The 19,227-nt window shown below is 50.0% G+C and overlaps 1 protein-coding gene across 9 annotated transcripts in view; it reads right to left on the bottom strand.

Annotated features, from left to right (window-relative positions):
* The window catches only part of SIPA1L3 (signal induced proliferation associated 1 like 3), a 237,806-nt gene that overhangs the window by 49,502 nt on the left and 169,077 nt on the right, over positions 1 to 19,227 (bottom strand). For all 9 annotated transcript variants that reach the window (XM_081119345.1, XM_081119344.1, XM_081119347.1 and 6 more), the window contains 5 exons: positions 15,666 to 17,460; positions 11,838 to 11,968; positions 4,083 to 4,271; positions 3,065 to 3,239; positions 398 to 501 (listed from right to left, as the gene is read on the bottom strand). In XM_081119345.1, coding sequence (XP_080975471.1) covers positions 398 to 501; positions 3,065 to 3,239; positions 4,083 to 4,271; positions 11,838 to 11,968; positions 15,666 to 17,169 — 2,103 coding nt within the window. In that variant the 5' untranslated portion in view covers positions 17,170 to 17,460. The remainder of the gene's footprint in view (positions 1 to 397; positions 502 to 3,064; positions 3,240 to 4,082; positions 4,272 to 11,837; positions 11,969 to 15,665; positions 17,461 to 19,227) is intronic.

Here is a 19,227-nt window from a genome sequence, read left to right on the forward strand (position 1 = left end):
ATACCTAAAGCTAGCACTCTCCCGGCACTAGAGTTACATAGTGCAGCACATCCCACTTTTTGCTTATGACGGTTTGGTTTGCATTTCATTCATTTACAGTTAAAATAATGTTGACTAATTCACTCTTTTTTTCCCCCCCTGCCACAGGATCCCTGGTGACTAAAGAGATCCCTGAGGAGAATTGGGGCAGAGGCCAGCAGGGTGGCCAAGGAACAGCTAAGAAAAAATTGCCATTAAATGGCACCTGACCCAAGTGCTGCCCAAGATGGATGGACGGCACCAGAGCAGCCAGTGCCGGGCAGCCAGCCAGCTAGCAGCCGTGGGGAGAGAGTGCCTCGGGGTGCAGCCGTGCACCAGCTGGAAATCATGTGGGGGCCCCACCCTGGACCCTACTGACCTGCTGCCTGTTGTTGGGGGTGTAAGGGAGCAGGGTGGAGACATGGAACATGATCTCATAGTCCTGGTACGTTGTGTAGAGGGAGTGGGTTCCCGTGGAGTCGGCTGAAACAGAAACACTAGTTAGCATCACGTTTCCAAAACCTCTGGGATTCTGCCATCTCCCACGTACCATCTGTGTCAGCTTTTAACTTGATGTGTTTGTTCACTTAACTCCATTCTTTAAAATTAAATACATTTAGATAAAAAGGAAGCCTTACATTATACACCCACCAGACTGGTAACAGTGTAAAAGTCTGACAATACCAAAGGTTGGTGAGGAGGTGGAGCAATAGAACCCTTCACCTGGCTGGTTAGGTATGTAAAATGGTACAACCACCTGGGAAAACTTAGGAGAATCTATTGAATCTGAAGATAGGCTTAATGGGTGACCCAGTACTTCCTCTCCTAGGATCATAGTCTCTAGATGATCATACACATGTGCCCTGGGATATGGGTACAAGTATCTTCAAATATCAGTCAAAAGAATGGATACACAAACTGCTATCTTCATACTGTGGGAAACACACAGCCATGAAAAGAAATGAGTCGCAGCCACCACGTGGCTGAATCCCACAAACATAACGCTGAATGAAAGACACCAGACACAAAGGCACACATGCTGTATGACTGCAGTCACATTACGTTCAAAAACAGGCAAAATATATTATGCGGACGTGCACATATAGGTAGCAAAACTATGAAGATAAAAACAAAATGAGAATCATGGGAGTCAGGATATTGGTTACCTCTAATGCAAGGGGGGTTATGGCCAGGGAGATTACTGTGGCCATGTTTCAGGGGGGAAACTGAGGCACTGAGAGGGAGTGACTTGCCCAAGGTCACACTGCAATGACTGGCAGCAGCCGATGTTTAACGTGAGAGCTAATTCTCTATAAGGCACTGTGCTGGTCCTCTGGTCCTCACAGAAAGCCAGTGAGGGGTAAGGTTATGGCCGCCACTTAGTGGAGGACGCTGAGCCTTGGGAGCAGGCATCTGTCTGAGAAGGGGGATAGTAAGTCCCCTATTCCTTTTTTCTGAGTGTACTGCCCCTTCAGTGGTTCACCAAAAGAACTACAACACTAATGCTCACCCATGCTGTGGGCTTCCAGTGTGCCAGGCAGTAGTAAGAGGCCTGTGCCCATCAGCACACTGTAAGTGACGTCACCCTGGGAGCTCTGGGAAGCTGAGAAGGCCCAGTGCCCAGCACAGAAGAAGGGCACAGTACGTTAGGTCCAACACTGTGCTCCTGAGGTAAGCGCAATTATTACGGTCACTTTACAGATGAGGAAACTGAGGCAGAGAGAGGCAAAGCCAAGACCACAATACCAGTAACTGGCACAATAAGATGCTTATTAAGGTGAAGATGATGACAGCTGTGGCACCTACTCAACTCCTGACTCATCCCTCTAAACTTGGTCTCCTCATCCCGACCTCCATTTCCAGATGAGGAAACTGAGGCTTGGCAAGGCAAGGCAAAGAACAAGTGAGCAAGCCAGGGCCCCATCTCGGGGCTTTCGGACTCAGCCTGAACAACTAACCCAACGACAGTCTACCCCCAAGGTCATCGGGCAAGTCTTCTCCCGAGGAGCCATAATGCCAGTTCACAATGTCACCCTCCACCCCCTGCAAACTACTTACCATGAAACACTGCAACCCTATACATCGGCGATTTTCAACCCTTCCATCTTATGACACACATAAACTAATTACTAAAATTCTGCAGCACACCAAAAAGTATATTACATTTTTTTGCCGATCTGACCAAAAAAATAGGTATAATTTTGATTCACTCACACCGGATGGCTGGTGTGTTGGCTGTTGTCATTTTTTTATTTGACAATCTCAGGGAAAAGAGGTCAGTGCCCCTGACTAATCAGTTCCGGAATTGCATGTGTTGAAAACTTGTGCTATGGCACACCGGTTGAAAATTGCTGCCATACATCATAAACAAATATATTTATGCATGTATAGGTACAGCGGATGCTCTGACATATACGTGGTACCTACCACCCATCTTAAGCAACAGACCACCAACAGCGTCCTAATGTATCATTTCCCAGCTACATCCACCCCCTCCCCGGGGAGGTAACCACTGTCCTGAACATCCTATCTATCATTGTCTTGTTTTTCTTCAGGTTTATTATGTAAGAACAAACCTCTAAACAATATATTATTGAGTGTGCTTTTAAAATGACTGTAAAAGGCATCATTCAGTACCCGCTCTTCTGAGCCCTGCTGGCCACACATCCATCCAGGATGATGCCTGCGGCCTCAGTTCGTCGTCATCACCGCACAGCATTTCGCTGTGTGACTACATCACGGTTCTGTCTGCGCACACTGGGCACGTCCTGGTGTCTGCGGTTATGAGCACGCAGGACACATCCTGGCACCAGGTGCATGAGTTCCCAGAGGCCATGCCTAGCAGTGCAGTTGCTGAGGCAGGGTCGGTGAATTTTCAGACTTAACCAGAATATGCCGTGCTTTTTTCCACAGTGGTGTACTACCTGCACTCCCACCAGCTCCCAGTGCCCGGTGCCCTCACATGAGTATCACCAGTTTGGACTTTTCGCCCGTCGGGGGCTCATCCATTCTGTGATCTAACTGGCTCCCCCACCAGGCCACTTACTCTTGACATCTAGCTGGGCGGCGTACTTGGTGAAGCCCTTCAGGCAGACCTTCTCACCGAGCAGGGCGAGGAACTCCTCGAAGGCAGGGCCGGCCTCCTCGTTGTTGTACATCTCCTCCTCCGAGCTCTGGCCTGCCCTGCAGTAGAGGATGCCCACTTTGTGTTTCTGGCAGAGCTGCAGAGGCGAGAGCGTCTTTATGGAGGCAGGACAGGCAGAGAGGTCAGAGGGAACGCAACAAAGGGGGCTTTCTCAGGCGCTGAATCCAGGAAGTTGCTGGAGTCACATAGGAATTTAGTGCCACAGCCAGAGGAAGGAAGAAGGAATGGGGACATGTCCCAGTTGTCCCTCTCCCTTCCTTTGATTCCACAGAGGCATGACAGGGTACCCATGCCTCCTATTCTTAATCTGTCTACAGAGGGCAATGCCATTCTCTCATGAAAGAGACTGTTGCCTGGGCCGATTCCCACAGTAGGTGGATTGGAGCTAAGACTCTGCAAAAGGAAATTTGGAAGGGTGCAGGGTTCAGTAGGGTCAACACTGTTTCTTAGGGGGTGGGCCCACAATAACCATGTTAGTTTGATGTATCCCTGATCCCCTCGTCACTGGTGCCTGGACCATGGACAGACACCTGACCTAAGTGTGGGCCAGGTAGAGTCTCTTCTGGGCTAAGAATCAGCGAGATGGCCTTTGCAAGTGGCCATAATTCTAACAGCAACTCTGGGAGGTGAGGGATGGCCAGAGAAGCAGAAGGAGCCAGTGTGCAGAGGGAGGGAGGGAACACGAGTGTACATATGTACAAGTACCCCCACCCCAACCTGATGGCTCTTTCATCCCTACACTATTTTCCTCCTGGGACCCAGGCACACTCCTGCTCTTGGCAACCCAGAATTTGATAACAGATTCCTCTTTTTACTGAAACTACCTTAAGTTGGTTTCTGATCTTGGGGGGGTTGGGGGGGGGTGTGTGACCAAGACAGGAAGAGGTACCCAGTGACCCCCGCCCTGGCCCAGGCTCACCCCTTGCTCGTCGAGCTTCAGCAGCTGCTCCGTCACCTTGGGAGTGTTGAGAGCCAGCCTCAGGCAGTGGATATTAAGCTCGGGAATGACATACTCCAGGGCATCCTTCAGGGGTAGGCCCCTCCCGGTCCCATGCTTGGTGGCTGTGGGTGTGGCATCCTCTAGGATGGAACCCCGCAGGGTGACAAGCTGTTCAAGGGAGAGAAGGGGCAGTTAGGAAGCTCTTGGGAGCCAGGAAAGGATTAGAACATATGAGGGTGTCCTGTTTTCAAAGCGACACATGATGGTCAGCAGCCTGGGCTCTAGGGTCAGAAAGCCCTGGGTCTGGACCAGGACTTGAACTTGTTGGCTCTTGGCTGTGTGATCTTGACCAAGTGACTTCCTATCTCTGAGTCTCGAGTGTCTTGTGTGAAATGGGTACAGTGACAGCATCATAACCCCCAAATCTGGGAGGACTAAATGACAGAGCATGGGACATAACTGCGTTTGTCTGAACGAACACTGAGCGCCGCCTAAGTGCCAGCCCCGCTCTGGGTACAGTGGGCACAACAAAGACGCTTACCTCACGGAGCTGACATTCCAGTGGGGGATGGATTATGCCAGGGAGTAAGAAGTATAAGGAATAAAACAGAAACATAACAAATAAAACAGGCTCCACGAGGTGGGTATTCAAATGGACACGCTCACTGTCATTACAATATTACATGTAAACGTATTACCATAAGCCCTTATGTACAACACCTGCCTGCCCCGGACATCAGTGCCAGCTTGGGTCTTGAACTGTGGCACTCATTTTCAACCTGGTTTCTCGACAAAATCACAACCAGTCGCCCTGGTGCAGTGGTCTGTGTGGGACCCAGGCATGTATGTATGCATGCATACATATATACTTATATATGTGTACACACACACACACACACAGACCCACAATTTTTAATTCTACTCAGGGGATTCTGACATGTAGCCAGGGTTGAAAACCTTTAGTCAAGCCAATCACAGTCACCTCATTCCGCTCCCCCAGATGTTGCTTTCCAAGTTTTCCCTGTAGCTGGCCATGTGACTAGTTCCAGGCAAGGAGATGTGAAAGGGAATTCAGCTTGGGGAGAACTCCTGGGGCAGATTCATCCCTTGTAAGAGGAAATTCCCTTTCACCTGACCATTTCTTCTTGCTAAGGACATTGGTCTGATGATATGATGTTTGAAGGTGTGGCTGCCACCTCGTGATCACGAGGAAAGAGACAACAACAAAAAATTACAGAGAAGTCAATCCTTGCAGACAACTTATTCCAGACTTGTTAGATAATACAATAACCCCTTATTTGTTTTAGCAATGGTTAATCAGGTTTTCTATTACTTTGTAGACAAAGTAAATTCTAACTGATATACTTAATAACAAGTCACATTTATGAAGGTTTAGTTTACTGCACTGTATTTCAGGTATGATGGTAGTTACCTAATTATATGATAGGTCCATACATAGGTCCAGAGGTTGACATTTATTATCTCCATTTACAGATAAGGTTTTGGGTTCAATTCGGTCAGGGCACAGGCCTAGGTTGCGGGTTTGATCCACATATGGGAGGCAACTGATGGATGTCTCTCTCCTTCCCCCCTTCCTTTCTCTCTAAAATAAAAACATATCCTCAGGTGAGGATTTAAAAAAAACCAAAAACAACTTAAAAAATAAAATAAAATGGAAGCTCCAAGAAGTTAGGCGCCTTACCTAAAGTCACCACAGCTTAGTGGCTGAACCAGGATTCCAACCCAGGCCTGACTTGTAAGCTCATGATTTTTTTCCTTTGCATAATCCACAATACATATAACCAGAGCTAAAGTATTATCACAGAGTGAACACCTAGGTAACTATTACCCAGGTTAAAAAAACGCAACATTCCCAGCTCCCAGAAACCTTTCTGTGCCCCTTCTCTCCTCCCCCAAGGCAACCTTGTCCTGATTTCTAACCCTGTAACTTACTGCTGCCTGTTTTTTGAGCTTCCTGCAGTTTGGATTTTTTAATATCCGGCTCCTGTCTGTGAATGCTGTGGTTATGAGATTTGATCATGTTGCTGCAAGAGGCTGACATTTTTACCACGATGGGTTTAATCCACCCTATTGTTGAGCAGGGAAACTGCTTCCAGTGTTCGAGAACTGTGAAGGTGCTGTCAGGACATTCACAGAAGCACCTTTTAGCGCACATGAACACATTTTCTTTTGGGTTTATACCTAGGACAGAAATTGCTGCATCACCAGGCATGCTAATATTCAATTATCCTGCACTGCAAACAGTTTTCCAAGTGGTTGTACCAATTTCCACCCGCCCACTCTGCCTGAGAACTCCTATTGCTTTGTATCCTAATACTAGCTCAGGCTTCTATCCACAATGTGCTGCTGGCCACCAGCTGATGTGAGGCCTGGAGCTGGGCACAGAAGCTCCAGGACCACACCAAGATGGCACAGCAGGGTCTGCAGCAGTACAAGGAAAAATCCCTCCCCTGAGGGACTGTTACAAGCACCTGAACAAAATACACTTGGGGCTATGGTTTAAAGACTGAGGAGGATCAGTGCTAACTGGAAAAGCATGCTCACCCTAAGTCAACAGATGCACAAACAGCATGTCATGACATCACTTCTAAACATACAGCCCACCCTTGCCAAACCGGACCTGGGCAGGAGGCGTACGTGGAAGGAATGGAATGACCTCATGCTTGGGAGTTCCCAGTTCTGCTGTTCGTAGTTAATAAACAAACAAATCTCTTATCGTAGGCAGGGGAGTCTTGAAATAGATCATGAAAAACAATGATGTCTTATGCTCCGCCCTGCCAATCTAGGTGGCCTTGGGACTATGGGTTTCAATTAATGTACCAACAGGATCGGTGAGTTTGTATCCTGCTGACCCTGCTCTGAAGCGCCCTCTGCTGGAGCCAAGGGACAGCGTGGACCAGAAATCCTCATGTTCTCTTCCACACTGGAGACATGTGGCCTACGGTCACATTTTGGCTCTGACGACTTGACCAAAAGCCATTACTTGAAAACCTCCAGGAGCTTTTCCTTCTCTGCTGGGGGCAATCAGTAGGGCACTGCTACAAGTGGCCACCTCTACTCTCCAGCTGGCCCTGTCCACCATCATGTACCGTGACAGCAGCCTCCTTCGGTCTCCCTCCTTCTGTCCTGCCGCCCCCTCCCTCCCAAGTCCCTTCTTTCTGCAGCAGCCTGAATCAGATAATGTCTCTGCTCTACACTGAGCCTGCTAATGACCTCCCATCACTCTCAGAATAAATCCGCCTGCAAGGCCCTAGTATCTCACTGAGGGGAATTTATCAGTTGAGCCACAAAAGGGCCTCAGGGCCACGTGAGCAAGGAGGTTCCTGTTTACACAGGTGGTCGCCCACCGGCACACCTCTCTCGGCTGGGTGGTGGGTGCACCTTCCTTTAAGAACTTCTCCTGGGAGGCACTTGGGAGTCAGTTGGCCTGGGTTTGAATTCTGGCTCTACCCCTTCTCCAGCTGTGTCACCCTGGGTCACCTTCCTTATCTATAAAATAAAGATAATAGTGCCTGCCTCACAGGGTTATCAGGATTCAATATGATAATCCACCGTATCTGGCATGGTGAGCATTTAATACATGTTAGCCACTATTACATGTGTAAAATGTACTTGCACAAAGCCATATATGCAGTTAAGAATTAAAACATTTTTTAACCTTAAAAAGAAAGCTACAGTATCCTTTCCCCCTACTTAACAATATGCTTTGGGATTGTTCACACACACACATACACACACAATCACAGGTAGCAACTGAACACAAATGAGGTCCCAATCAATACACTATTACACTTCATATGAGATTTTCCCTTTTCTATTTTGCACACATAGGTACTGTTTAAATTCTTAACAGTGAGTGACTGCTACTTTTTGAACGAAGAAAAAAATAAAAATCCAAACCTCTAACCTTAACAAAACTAAGGACTGTTAAAAACTCATGTATGGGGGGCTAAATGGAACCCACTGGGCTTGGAGGGCCTGGCAGTCCCTGGCTGACTGGGGCTCCGTGTCATGGAACAGACAGTGCCAGTAAAGGGCTGAGGATAGGGCAGTCCTGATCTAGGCTTGTCCCTTCCAGGCTCAGGGGTGGGACCAAGGGCTGACATTTAGGCCTGTGGTGCCAAAGCCCAGCTCCACGTCTGTCTCTGCCCCCGTGGGAAGTTTGGTGCTGCCAACACTCACATCCCATCTGCCAGGAGATGTAGGCCTGCTTGGCTGGCTGCTTGGCGGCCGGCGGCATTGGCCATATGGGGCAGGCCAGCCGGCTGGCTTGGAAAACAGCCTGGGCCCCTCACTCTGGACCCCATGCCCTGGTTTACAAGCTGGTTACGTGTGTGTGAACAGAACAGGACTCTGTGCATGAACTCAACCCTTGCTCCCCAGCGTGGCCCTCTGACCTCATGGGAGAGAGTGATGGCCATGACAGCAGCGTCATCATATCTACCACTTAGAGCTCACTGCCCTGCAGCCCTGTGCTTTCACCTGTGCCCTTCCCACCTCTTCAGAAAACAGAGGACAGCACAGAGCCTATTTTACAGATGAGCACACTGAGGAGCCCAGAACTAAAGCCCAAGGTCACACGACTAGTAAGTGGTGGAGCCAAACCGAACCCAAGGCTGTCTGTTCCCAGAATCACACTTGATCGGAGAGCAGTGGTGAAGAGCATGGGCTCAGGACCTGGGCAGCTTGGGTCCATGTGCAGCTCTGCCACAGGGAGACCCTGACAAGTGAGTCTCTCTCTGGGACCCACATCATGGGACTGTGGTGAGAATGTGAAGGGTCCGTGTATAAGAAACATGACAATGCCTGGCAGGAGTACATGCTAAAAGTATATTGGTACTCCGCTGGGGCTATTCAGTCCTCAGCTCTGCCTTCAAGACACAAAGGGCTTTGGGAAGGGGCTAGGCACACCTGGTCACTGCCTCTGCCTCTCCCTCCAATTCCAGATGATGGAGTCCTCAGGCCTGAGCGCCCAAGAGGGCAGCTCTGCAAGGACTTGGCCCAGGGCTGGGTCTGTGTATGGCCTGTGCGCGCGAGGATGGAGAAAGGGCTGCTTGTGGTTGTGAACCTCACGATGGGCCAAAATTCACAGGGCTGACTGGGATGGGACCAGGGGACAGTGGACTGAGACCTCTCCTGACTGCTGACTTCACTGGCCTCTCCCCCAGTGCCAGGCCCAGCACCGCCCACTTTATATGTGCAATCTCACTGAGCCCACACGAGTCCTGTGAAACTGGAATTCCCAAGAGGGCAACAGGCAGAGAGAAGAATCTACATGCCCAAGGTTTCACAGCTGCTGAACGGCCAAGCCAGGGCCCAAAGCGCGCCTCCCTCACACTTCTTATCTCTCTTCCTTGCTTTACTTCCCGCCTTGCCATCACGTACCGTGCTGTATAATTTACTAATAAGGTACCTGTGTATTGTCTGCCTCCCCCACAGGAATGCAGTCCCACGAGCATTTTTGCTGTTTTAGTCACTGCTTCCTGTCCCCTCAGCGCCCAGCACAGGGCTGGCAGAGGGTGATACTGAGTGAATCCCTATGGGGTGGGTAGAGCCCCAACCTGTGGCCCTGAGCCTCGGGCCCCACCTGGGGCGGACTGGAGGCTAGTTTTGTGGATGTAGAGGGTGGGAAGGGGACGGAAGCAGGCATAAGCCAGAAACGGTGGCACCAAGCCAGTTTCAAACTTACTGAAAAGGAGCCACAGCAAAAATAATGCACCCTGACCCAGCATCTCTGCACCAGTCTCATGACTCTCAGAACATGCAACGCAGTCTGGTATTTAAAAAATTCATTTTAAATATTCTATTTTCATTAACTAAATATAGGCACTAAGCTGAGTTCGCAACTCGTGAATGAATGGGTCTGACATGAGTTTAAGCTGTTAGTGAAATCCCAGAGGCAGCCGACCTGTGGCTGGAGCGCAGGCTGACACTTCACCCTGCTATTTACTGGAGGGTGCTTTGGGCAAGTCCCTTAACCTTTCTATACCTGTTTCCTCATCTGTAAATGGGTAACAGTGCCTTCATTGTAGGACTGTCATGACATCTAAGTGACTGAACATACATAAAAGGGTACAGAAAATGCCCAACACAGTGCTAAGCAGGTTTCCAATATAATAGCAATTGTAATAAATATTATTAGTATTTGACTGTCATTGTCACCTCACCGAGCAGTTCTCCATATGTCATGCAATGGTCTGATACAGTGTGAGCTGTCACCTCACATTCTGCCCTGGTGCTCATTTGGCCAGAAAGGAGAGGAGAGGGAGGAGGGTGCTGGGGAGAAAGAGGGGTCAGTGACCACCTGCGATCTGGAGCATGAGATTTTGGGGCTGCCTCCCCTCAGCTGCCACAAAGCTTCTGTGTCATCACATCTCCCCTCAGCGGGAAGGTCATCATGAGGGCTGGGTCCTCTGTGCAACATCTGCTAATCTGGATGAGGTCCAGGCTTGGCTGGCCCCACACACCATGTCTGGGTAAAGGCCAGGCCCAAGGGGCTATGTAGGGCTGAGGGAGACCCAGTTTGAAGGACGTTCCCAGCTGATAACTGTCCCCTTTCTGGAAAGTTTTTTTTTGAAATTTCCATCGTTTTTTACTCGCCTAGCTCCCCTCTTTTTGTCAAGGAACCACCTGGCCGCCTCCTCCAGGCGGCTCTGATGGAACTGTCAATCACAGTGCCCTGCCCTTGCCCTTGGATCCTGGGCGGAATGCATTATCTTAGATCTGGCCAGTTTCCTCTATCATCCCTGATGACAATGGCTGGCTCAGGCCATGGACTTGTGATCCAAGCAGAGCCAATCAGAGTCCTTTTCAGAGATTCAGCAGATAAGAGTGTCTTCCCTGTGGATAGGAAGGCATAAGGATGTAGAAGAATTGAGCGGCCAGTCTCCATTTTCCCATGACATGAAGACACTTTGTTGGAGGAAAAAGAGAATGAACGTGACAATGCAAAAAGAAGCTGAGCAGAATGGAGAGATGAGGAGGCGGAGTTCTCCGGTGACATTATTGGAGTGCCTGAGGCCAGCCATGCCAGAAGCTAGCCCTACCCCTGGATTTGCAGATACATGAACCAATGAGTTCTCTTTCTGGCTTAAAAAGTTAGAAGTAATTTCTGTTACTTAAAACTTAAGAATCTAATCAAGCAGGGAGCCCCCAATAGGCCTTGTTCCCTAGGCACAGCTGAACTGTAATCCAGAGGAAGACCTGTGACAGAGCCAAGACTGTGGGATTCTCTCTTCAGGGTGAAGAGATGCGCTGGGAGTGTTTTGAGCCATGAGCACCAACAGCGGTGCGTTGGACTGAGAGACCTCCCAATTCCTGCCCTTCCCAGGCATGTTGCCTTAAATCTTTCCACTATGCAGGACACTTCATGGTCCTGAAAGAATCTCCTACACATCTCCCTTTATTTCTTATGCTAACCAGAGTTAACCTCTTCTTGCAAACAGAATCCAGGGCTCTGCAGTGACACACACCAGATTCTAATTCTGGCCTGGCCACTCATTCACTGATCTCAGACATGATTAATTTCTCTGAGTCTTAGTTTTCTCTTCTGTAAGATGAGGAGACTGAGAGGCTCGTGTTTGTGAGGTTATTAGGAGGATTATATGAGATGACGCAGGTGAAGCACGTGCCCAGAGAACCTGGCACAGAGGAAGGGTGCACAGATGTGAGCAGCTATTATTTACGTAATAGTAACGCAGTGATGGGACCTACCTCGCGGGTCCGGAAGATGATCCTGTACTGGTACTGAGGCCCATGGTCCTTGTGGTCCTCCAGCTTCTCCCGCTTGATGCTCACGGCCACTGGCCCTAACTTTTCATCCACGCCGAAGTAATTGGCATGTTCTGTGAGAAAAGTAGGAGAGTTCAGTCAGCTCTCTGGTGATGTTCCACCGCAGGCCTGCTGCGGGGACAGCTGGTTGGGGCAGGCTCTCAGGCCCAGTCATGACCACACTCAATGGAGAGACCATATGAGGTGAAAGCCCACCTTACTACACCATGTCTGCCAAGTCGCACACCTTTTCTCAGCCTCAGTGCTCTCTGAGAAATGGGGGCCCTAACATTACCCACAATTCATAGAGCTCACGGGAGAGTGAAATGAAGCTACAAAAATAAACTGCTCAGTGCGGTACATGGCACGTAATAAACCCAGCGTCATCGTGACTATCCTGTGTTTGCAAATGTTCATCAGGGTAGCTGCCAATTACCTCTCATGAAGTGCCCAAGACTCTAGAATTGGTTAAGATTCTAGCTAGAGAGCCTCCTGGCCAGCTGAAATCCTGACTCTGGTGATGTTAGATGTGTGGCCCAAGTGACTCGAGAGCCTTCTCATCAGTAAAATGGAATCAGTAACGATGGGTCCACTTCTCAGTACGATTGTGAGAATTAAACAAGTTAAAAAGTACTAAACACTTAGCACAGAGCCAGGCACACGGCGGCAAGTGAGCAGTGTTAGGTATTACCACCCCGAGGGCATGATGTTTGTCACAGAAAAGGGACCATGATTCAAGTCCTTAAGCATCACCTTTATCTGATCACATTTCTAGAGACCTAGGAAACTTAACCACTACTTTTTTCCCCTTGGGCTGATAGAGCTGTTAATGAGTCGTGGAGGAAGTCTCTTGCCCTCTCCTGGAAATGACAGCTGCCTCCCCCTTTTTCTAAAACATGTTGCTGTTTTATAACCCTTCCAGGCAAACAGTTCTTCCTGATGTACAACCCAAGTATCTCCTGCCTGTGGTGGATACCCACCAGGAGCCTGACTTAAGTCTAAGTCAGCATCTACCCACTCCCAGGAAGCCCTCCCCACCCCCATGCTCTGTTGACCTGATGGTGCCTATTTTCCTGAGATGCTCTTGACGAGTCAAAGGCTTATCTAAGGCTCAAATAATGTGTGCTAATTAATGACCAAATCAGAACAGCACCTGCAATGGGTTAAATAATTTCCCCAGCTGGTCAGAGAGAACGAACTAAATACTATACTCCACAAATACCAGTTCATTCCTGAAGTGTTTGCTGGGTTTGATTTTTGTAATTCAATGCATACCCAGTACCTCCCAGTCCTAGCAAATACTGACCAATGACTAATTAATTATGAGCTTCCAGGATTACAAAGAAATACTTTTTTTAAAGGAAATTGCTTTTTAAAAAAGTCCCATGATGAGTACTTACTACCAGCCCAATGAAGAGCTATGTGTTTGAACGTACCTTATCTCATCCTCACCACAGTCCTTTCATGTACATATTTCTATGTGTGAGTTGAAAAGAATGTGTTCTCGGTTAGGTACAAAATTAGTATGTACATGTACCACGTGTACAAAATTAATATGTACTAATATAAAAATCCAGTTTTGATGGGTTAAAATCCACTCCCGCCTACTGTTTTGGCTCCTAGACCTGTCAACTTCAATGAGAGGCCCTATCAGCTTCTCCCACCGGTTGTAGATTTGTTCACTTCTCCCTGTAACCGCATTGGTTTTGATTCACACACCCCTAAACCAGGATGCCAAGTACAAATGTTCACAACTATGGAGTTTCTTGGTGAATTTTTAAATATCAGCATGAAATGGCCTTTTCAGATCCTCCTAAAAGAGCTTTTTGCCTTGAAATCCATTTTGTGTGATATCGATGCTGCCTTACCTGCTTTCTCTTGGCTATCAACTGTTGGGAACTTCTTTTTTCATCCCTTTATTTTCTATTTCTGTGTCATTTTGTTTTGGGCATGCGATACTACTACAATCATGTCCATTCCTCACAGAGTCCAGGGGGAGAAGTGTGTCACGTAGCTAATAAGCTATGGAATGAATACCCCAAACCCCGGGCTGCCTTGATTCCAGAGCTGGAGCTCCCAGAGACTGCACTCTGAGCCCTGTGGGATGACCGAATTGATATTTGTTATGTGTGACTAGGACACTGCTTTTGAAAAATTTTTAACTAGTTGCTGTGGAGTATTAGCTGCCTATCCATTCTTCCCTTCTTTTCAAGAAAATCTCCTAATCTTGGGGGAAGAAAAGAGGGGCTATGTCTAGCTAAAAAACTAAACTGTATTTCCCAGCCTGCCTTGAAGACTGGAGCAGACAATAAGCAGACACAGCTGGATAGGGCTTCTGAGAAAACTTTTTTAAAGGGGCAGACTTGAGAGGAGGTCTGCCTTCTTGCCCTTATCCTGTCCTCTTTTTCTCTGCCTGGAAACGCAGATGAAATAGCTGGAGCTCTAGCAGCCATCTTGGACCAGGAGACGACCAGAGGGCTGGAGGCCATGCACTAAGGCTGGCATTCCACTGATGCCGAGGAGTAACAATACCAGCCCTGGGCTGCTGACCTCTGAACTTCTTCATGAAATAAACTTTTAGATTGTGTAAGCTTGTTACTGGTAGTTGTAAGCAATTCTGACTTGATAACAGCTGCTGGCATTTAAACATTAGAAGAATCCACATTTTAAAAAAATCTGAATTTCAAGAGGATCTTGAAAAATAATCGGAAAAGCTGGCAATCCTGGGTTTGTCTGCATTTCCTGCATGGTAACGATGAGCTGGAGCTGAGCAGGAGCTGCCGTTTGCTCTCTCCCTGCTTGGTGTGCTTCCCTTCTGTGCGTGTCCTGCCCGGGTCTGTGGTCTCTGCACTATGCTATGCTGCCTCATGGGATTGCCCCACCAGCATCAGTGAACCTAATGATGTATGAAGCCTGTCTCTCTCTGGTGTTAACACCTTCAAAACATCAAAACTCCACCTTCAAAGAGGATCCAGGACCTGCCTGTTTCTTCCCCACCCCCATCTTAGATGTGTCCACCACCACCGCCTCCTTGGCTTTCAACTCCCAGGAGGCTATGGACGCCCAAGATCAGGGCCCTCGCCTGCTCAGAACCCTGCTGTAGCTCCATCTCAAGTGAGGGTCTTCACGATGGCCTACAAAGTCCCACATGATCTGCCCTGTCACCTCTCTGCCTCCGCTCCTTCTCTTCTCCCCCCTCACTCATCCCAGCCACAATGGCCTCCCTTCCTAGCTGGTGTTTCAGGACTATTGTACTTGCTATTCCTTGTGCTGGAAACACTCCCTAGTTTCCCCATGGCGACCTCTTTCAGCTCCGTACTCAAATATAGGGTGGTACCTAGTAGAAGGTCCTCCCCAATCATTCCCTATCGAAGATTGCAACCTCCCACCCTCACACTTTATTTCTCTCTTCGCTGCTTTACTTTTCTCCATAGCACTTACTACCCTATATTTTATTTATTTAGTTTTATTGTTTGCCTTACACCCCTAAGAAATTAAGTGCTAGTAAGGCAAGGTTTTTATGTTTAACTGGCCAATACTGTATCCCCAGGCCAGAGAGTCTGACACACAGGTGAACAGGCACATGTTCGCTCAGTAAGTGCACATCTACTGTCTCACATAGCTCAAGGTTCTGGAGTGCCAGCCCTGTGTCCTGGGGCTCGCTCACTGAACCCTCACAGCCCTGCTCTGACCTAGTTCCCCGCACACAGTGAGTGAATGAGCAGGGGAGCCTCAGGGACAGGCTGCGGCCTGCCCGCCTGTCCCAGTCACCTTTGCCCACGAAGTAGTCCTGGTAGTAGCGGGCGCCCAGGTCCACGTGCTCGATGCTGTACTGCCGCGGGCGACTCTGCGTCTTCTGCTGCTCCTTGGGCACCTCCAGCACCGAGATGCTGGCGTTGGTGCGGTAGGTGCTGAGGGTGGGCTCGGCCAGGCGGCACTCGCCCCCCGGGGAGCCGGCCGAGGCCCGGGAGAAGCTCACGTTGCGCTCCCACTCGCCGCCGATCTCGTTGCGGAAGTGCGGGCAGCTGAGCAGCAGGTCGTTGCTGTTGTCATCGCCCAGGTCCTGCTCCAGGTTCTCCTTGCAGTTCAAGTCCTCTGTGCTGGTGAAGGCCGGGTCCAGGCCCCCGAGGCCCTGGGCCCGCGACGCTGTGAGGGACTCCATGGCCGAGGCGGCCGAGGCCCCGGTGGTGGTGTTCCGCCGCTGGGCCGTGGACACCCTGTTGGCGGCCGCCTCGTGGAGGTCGAACAGCATGCTCTGCACGTCAAAGTGGGCGAAGCTCTTTTGGCAGACCCACGGCCTGCTGGCCTCCGGGGGGCTCCGCCCTTCCTCTGCCTCCCCTGGGGACCGGCCCGTGTCACCCTCCGGTTTACTGCTCCTCAGCTTCCGGAAGATGGATGAGTCTACTGTGTCTCCACTGCCCAGGCCCCGCACAGGCTTCTTGCGGGCCCTCTCCTTCTCCTTCCCGGGCTGCAGTGGGAGAAGGTGGTCCCTGGCGGGCTGCTCGCTGCGGGCATCTCCCTTGGCTCCGCTGATGCCCCCCGGGAGGAGTGGGCTGGAATCGGCCTGGAGCAGCTCGGTGAGGTTCTGGGAGCCCCGGGCCTCCGGCTGCTCGTTTCGGAACTCATTGAGAATGTCAAAGAAGCTTTGCTCAGGCATGCCCTGCACATCGATGGAGGACGTGCTCCCATATTCGCGGAAGAGGGGCAGGGCCCCCGTGAGCCGGCCCCCCCGAGGCTCCCCCATGTCCTCCACATCACACTCACTGAGGGTGATCTCACTGCTGCTGCGGTGCCGCAGGGGGAGGAAGGCCCTGCCTGGGGACCGGGGCCACCCATCCTGGAACTCCACATCTTTGGACCTTCTCCTAGAGAGTCGGTGGAAGGCTCTGGACCCTGTAGAAGCTGGGATGCTGGCAGAAGGCTGTCCGTTCTGTATGCCTCTCATGGAATGGGCCACTTTTGTGGTCTTCATACCATCTGTGTCCTGTGACGGGCTTGGGTTGTTCTGCTCTCTCAGGGCCTCCCTCTTGGGCGGCCAGTCAGCCACTCTTGCGCGAACGCCCATCTTGGGCATTGCAGGGGTGGTGGGACTGGGGCGGGTGGTGGCGGTAGCTGGGCTCTCACCAACAGGCTGGGGCATGCCGCCATTCTGGACCCAGAATCCCAAGGAAGCATAGTCCCCTGTATGCGGCCCGGGGAGGACATCGGCTCCCCTGGCCCCACAGCTGGCTGCCAGGTCCACACCATCACTGGGAATGGGCCGATAAGTGGTCATAGTCTACAGGCACTGGAATGCTGCTGGCCCCTGTAAGCTGTGGAGTAACTTTATGGGGTCCTCTGGCCCTCAGCCATTGTTCAGGGCTGCCAGTCCCAGGATGAAGGATGCTGGCTCCTGAAGCCTGACAGGAAGGTTGTGAGTCTGTGGAGTCCAATTCTCCACCATCGCTGTGGAAAACCGAGCCAGGACAACCTCAGCAGGCAGGTGTTGTCCTGGGGGGCTCCAGCTGGAGTGGCTCAGCAGGGCAGAGCAAATAGCAGATGGGGGTGAGGCTGCAGGGGTTCCATGCTGAAAATGGAGAAAAGGTAAAGGTGAGATGTGATGTCACTGCTTCCAGAGAGTGACTTTTTTTTTGACAGCTTCACTCACTTAAGAAAACTTTTTATTACGGAAATTTCCAAACATACCCAAAAGCAGAGAGAAGACCATGAAGAGCCACCCCATGAGCTTCCATAATCATCTACTGTCTCCCCTTATCTGTGAGAGAGACACTTCAAGGCCACCAGTGGTTAAATGCTTGTGTCATTACATGCTTATATAAACAGATGAATTAAAGTCTGGTCGGAGTGGCTCAATTGGTTGAGCATTGTCCTATGCACCAAAATGTTGCTGGTTCGATTCCTGGTCAGGGCACATACCCAGGTTGCAGGTTCAATCCCCAGTTGGGGCACGTACAGAAGGCAGCCTCTCTCTCTCTCTCTTTCTCTCTCAGCATGTCCTTGGGTAAGGATTAAAAAAAAGGAGATGAATTAAAAAACAAAACAAAACAGGTTAATACCCTCATAGTTGCTTTTCTTACTTATAACCATCTTGGAGATGTTTCCTGATGTAGCAGCTGTAGCATAGTGGTTAGACCTACCGAGGTTCAAGTCCCACCCCAGCTCTGCCACTTAACTAGAGAGACCTCGGCAGGACACTTAGCCTCTCTTCATCTCAGTTTCCCCATCTGTAAATTGGAGATAATAATTGGGCTTAACTCCTAGGGATGTTATGCGTTAATAAGACATAAAGTGATATACAAGTATTAGCTGTATTATTTTTCCTTATGTAGTAATAAAAATAAATCTCAAGCAAATAAATGGAACCAAACTATGGCCTTGGAGTGAACCCTGGGTCCTCTGGGCTCAGAAGCCAGGTGGCCCACCTAAAGCCACTCCTTCCTGGTGGCCCAGAGCCAGGGCCATGGGGAGGTGCTCCCTTCAAGTCCCTGTGGGGTTGGGTGGGTTAGGCCAGGGTGTTGCTACCTCCCCCGAAGCACAAGTGAATTGAAAGCATCTTGTTCTAATTCTGGGTGCAGTCCCACTCATTTCGAATGAGACTCTGAAATGCAAAATTAAAAAAGGATGCTTCCTGAAGAATGGACACACGAGCCAGGCCCACCCAGGAGCTGCAGGAGCTGCAGCCATACTTGTGCAGTGGGGATGATGTGACAGCCGGGTGAGGGGCCTGAAAAACCGAATGAGGGCCTCTGATCGGGGAAGCCCTTCTGGGGACACTTCATCAAGGACACAACCACTGCCCCAGGCAGCCTGACATCCCAAGGGGTCTCACTGGCTCTAGTCAGCCCAGTGTTAAGCCATATGCACCGTGTGGCCATGCCATTTATTTCAATACTGAAACTCTTTGGTAGATGCCGCTGCCTGGAACCTCGAGTGTCCCCAGTCGTTGCAAGGGCAACCTTCTGGGCCTGTTCTCATGGCTGCTGCTGCCCAGGTTGGACTGGTAGTTAAATATTTGTATGTCCCCCCACAGGGCTCACTCCCGTGGCCAGGCCAAGCCACCTTTAGAAGATGGTGTCTTGTCAGCATGGAGCCTGCCTTGCAAACTAATCCTGGCTAATTGCCACCGAAACCTGCTAAGATCACATCTGTTGGGCCCGGAGATTAAATCAATATTTGACAATCTTGATTAAATAGAACCAGGGAATCCTTGTCAAAGAACATCTGTTAAAGCTCTGTGCTTTCCATCCTGCTCTTGGGGAGCCAGCCGGGGGCATCTCTGGCTCTGCCTGTTGTCACCTGAGGACAGCTTTGAGGTGGGGGAGGGGGTTGTGAA

The sequence above is a fragment of the Miniopterus schreibersii genome, assembly GCF_964146895.1.
Source record: "Miniopterus schreibersii genome assembly, chromosome: 18".
Classification (NCBI taxonomy): domain Eukaryota; kingdom Metazoa; phylum Chordata; class Mammalia; order Chiroptera; family Miniopteridae; genus Miniopterus; species Miniopterus schreibersii.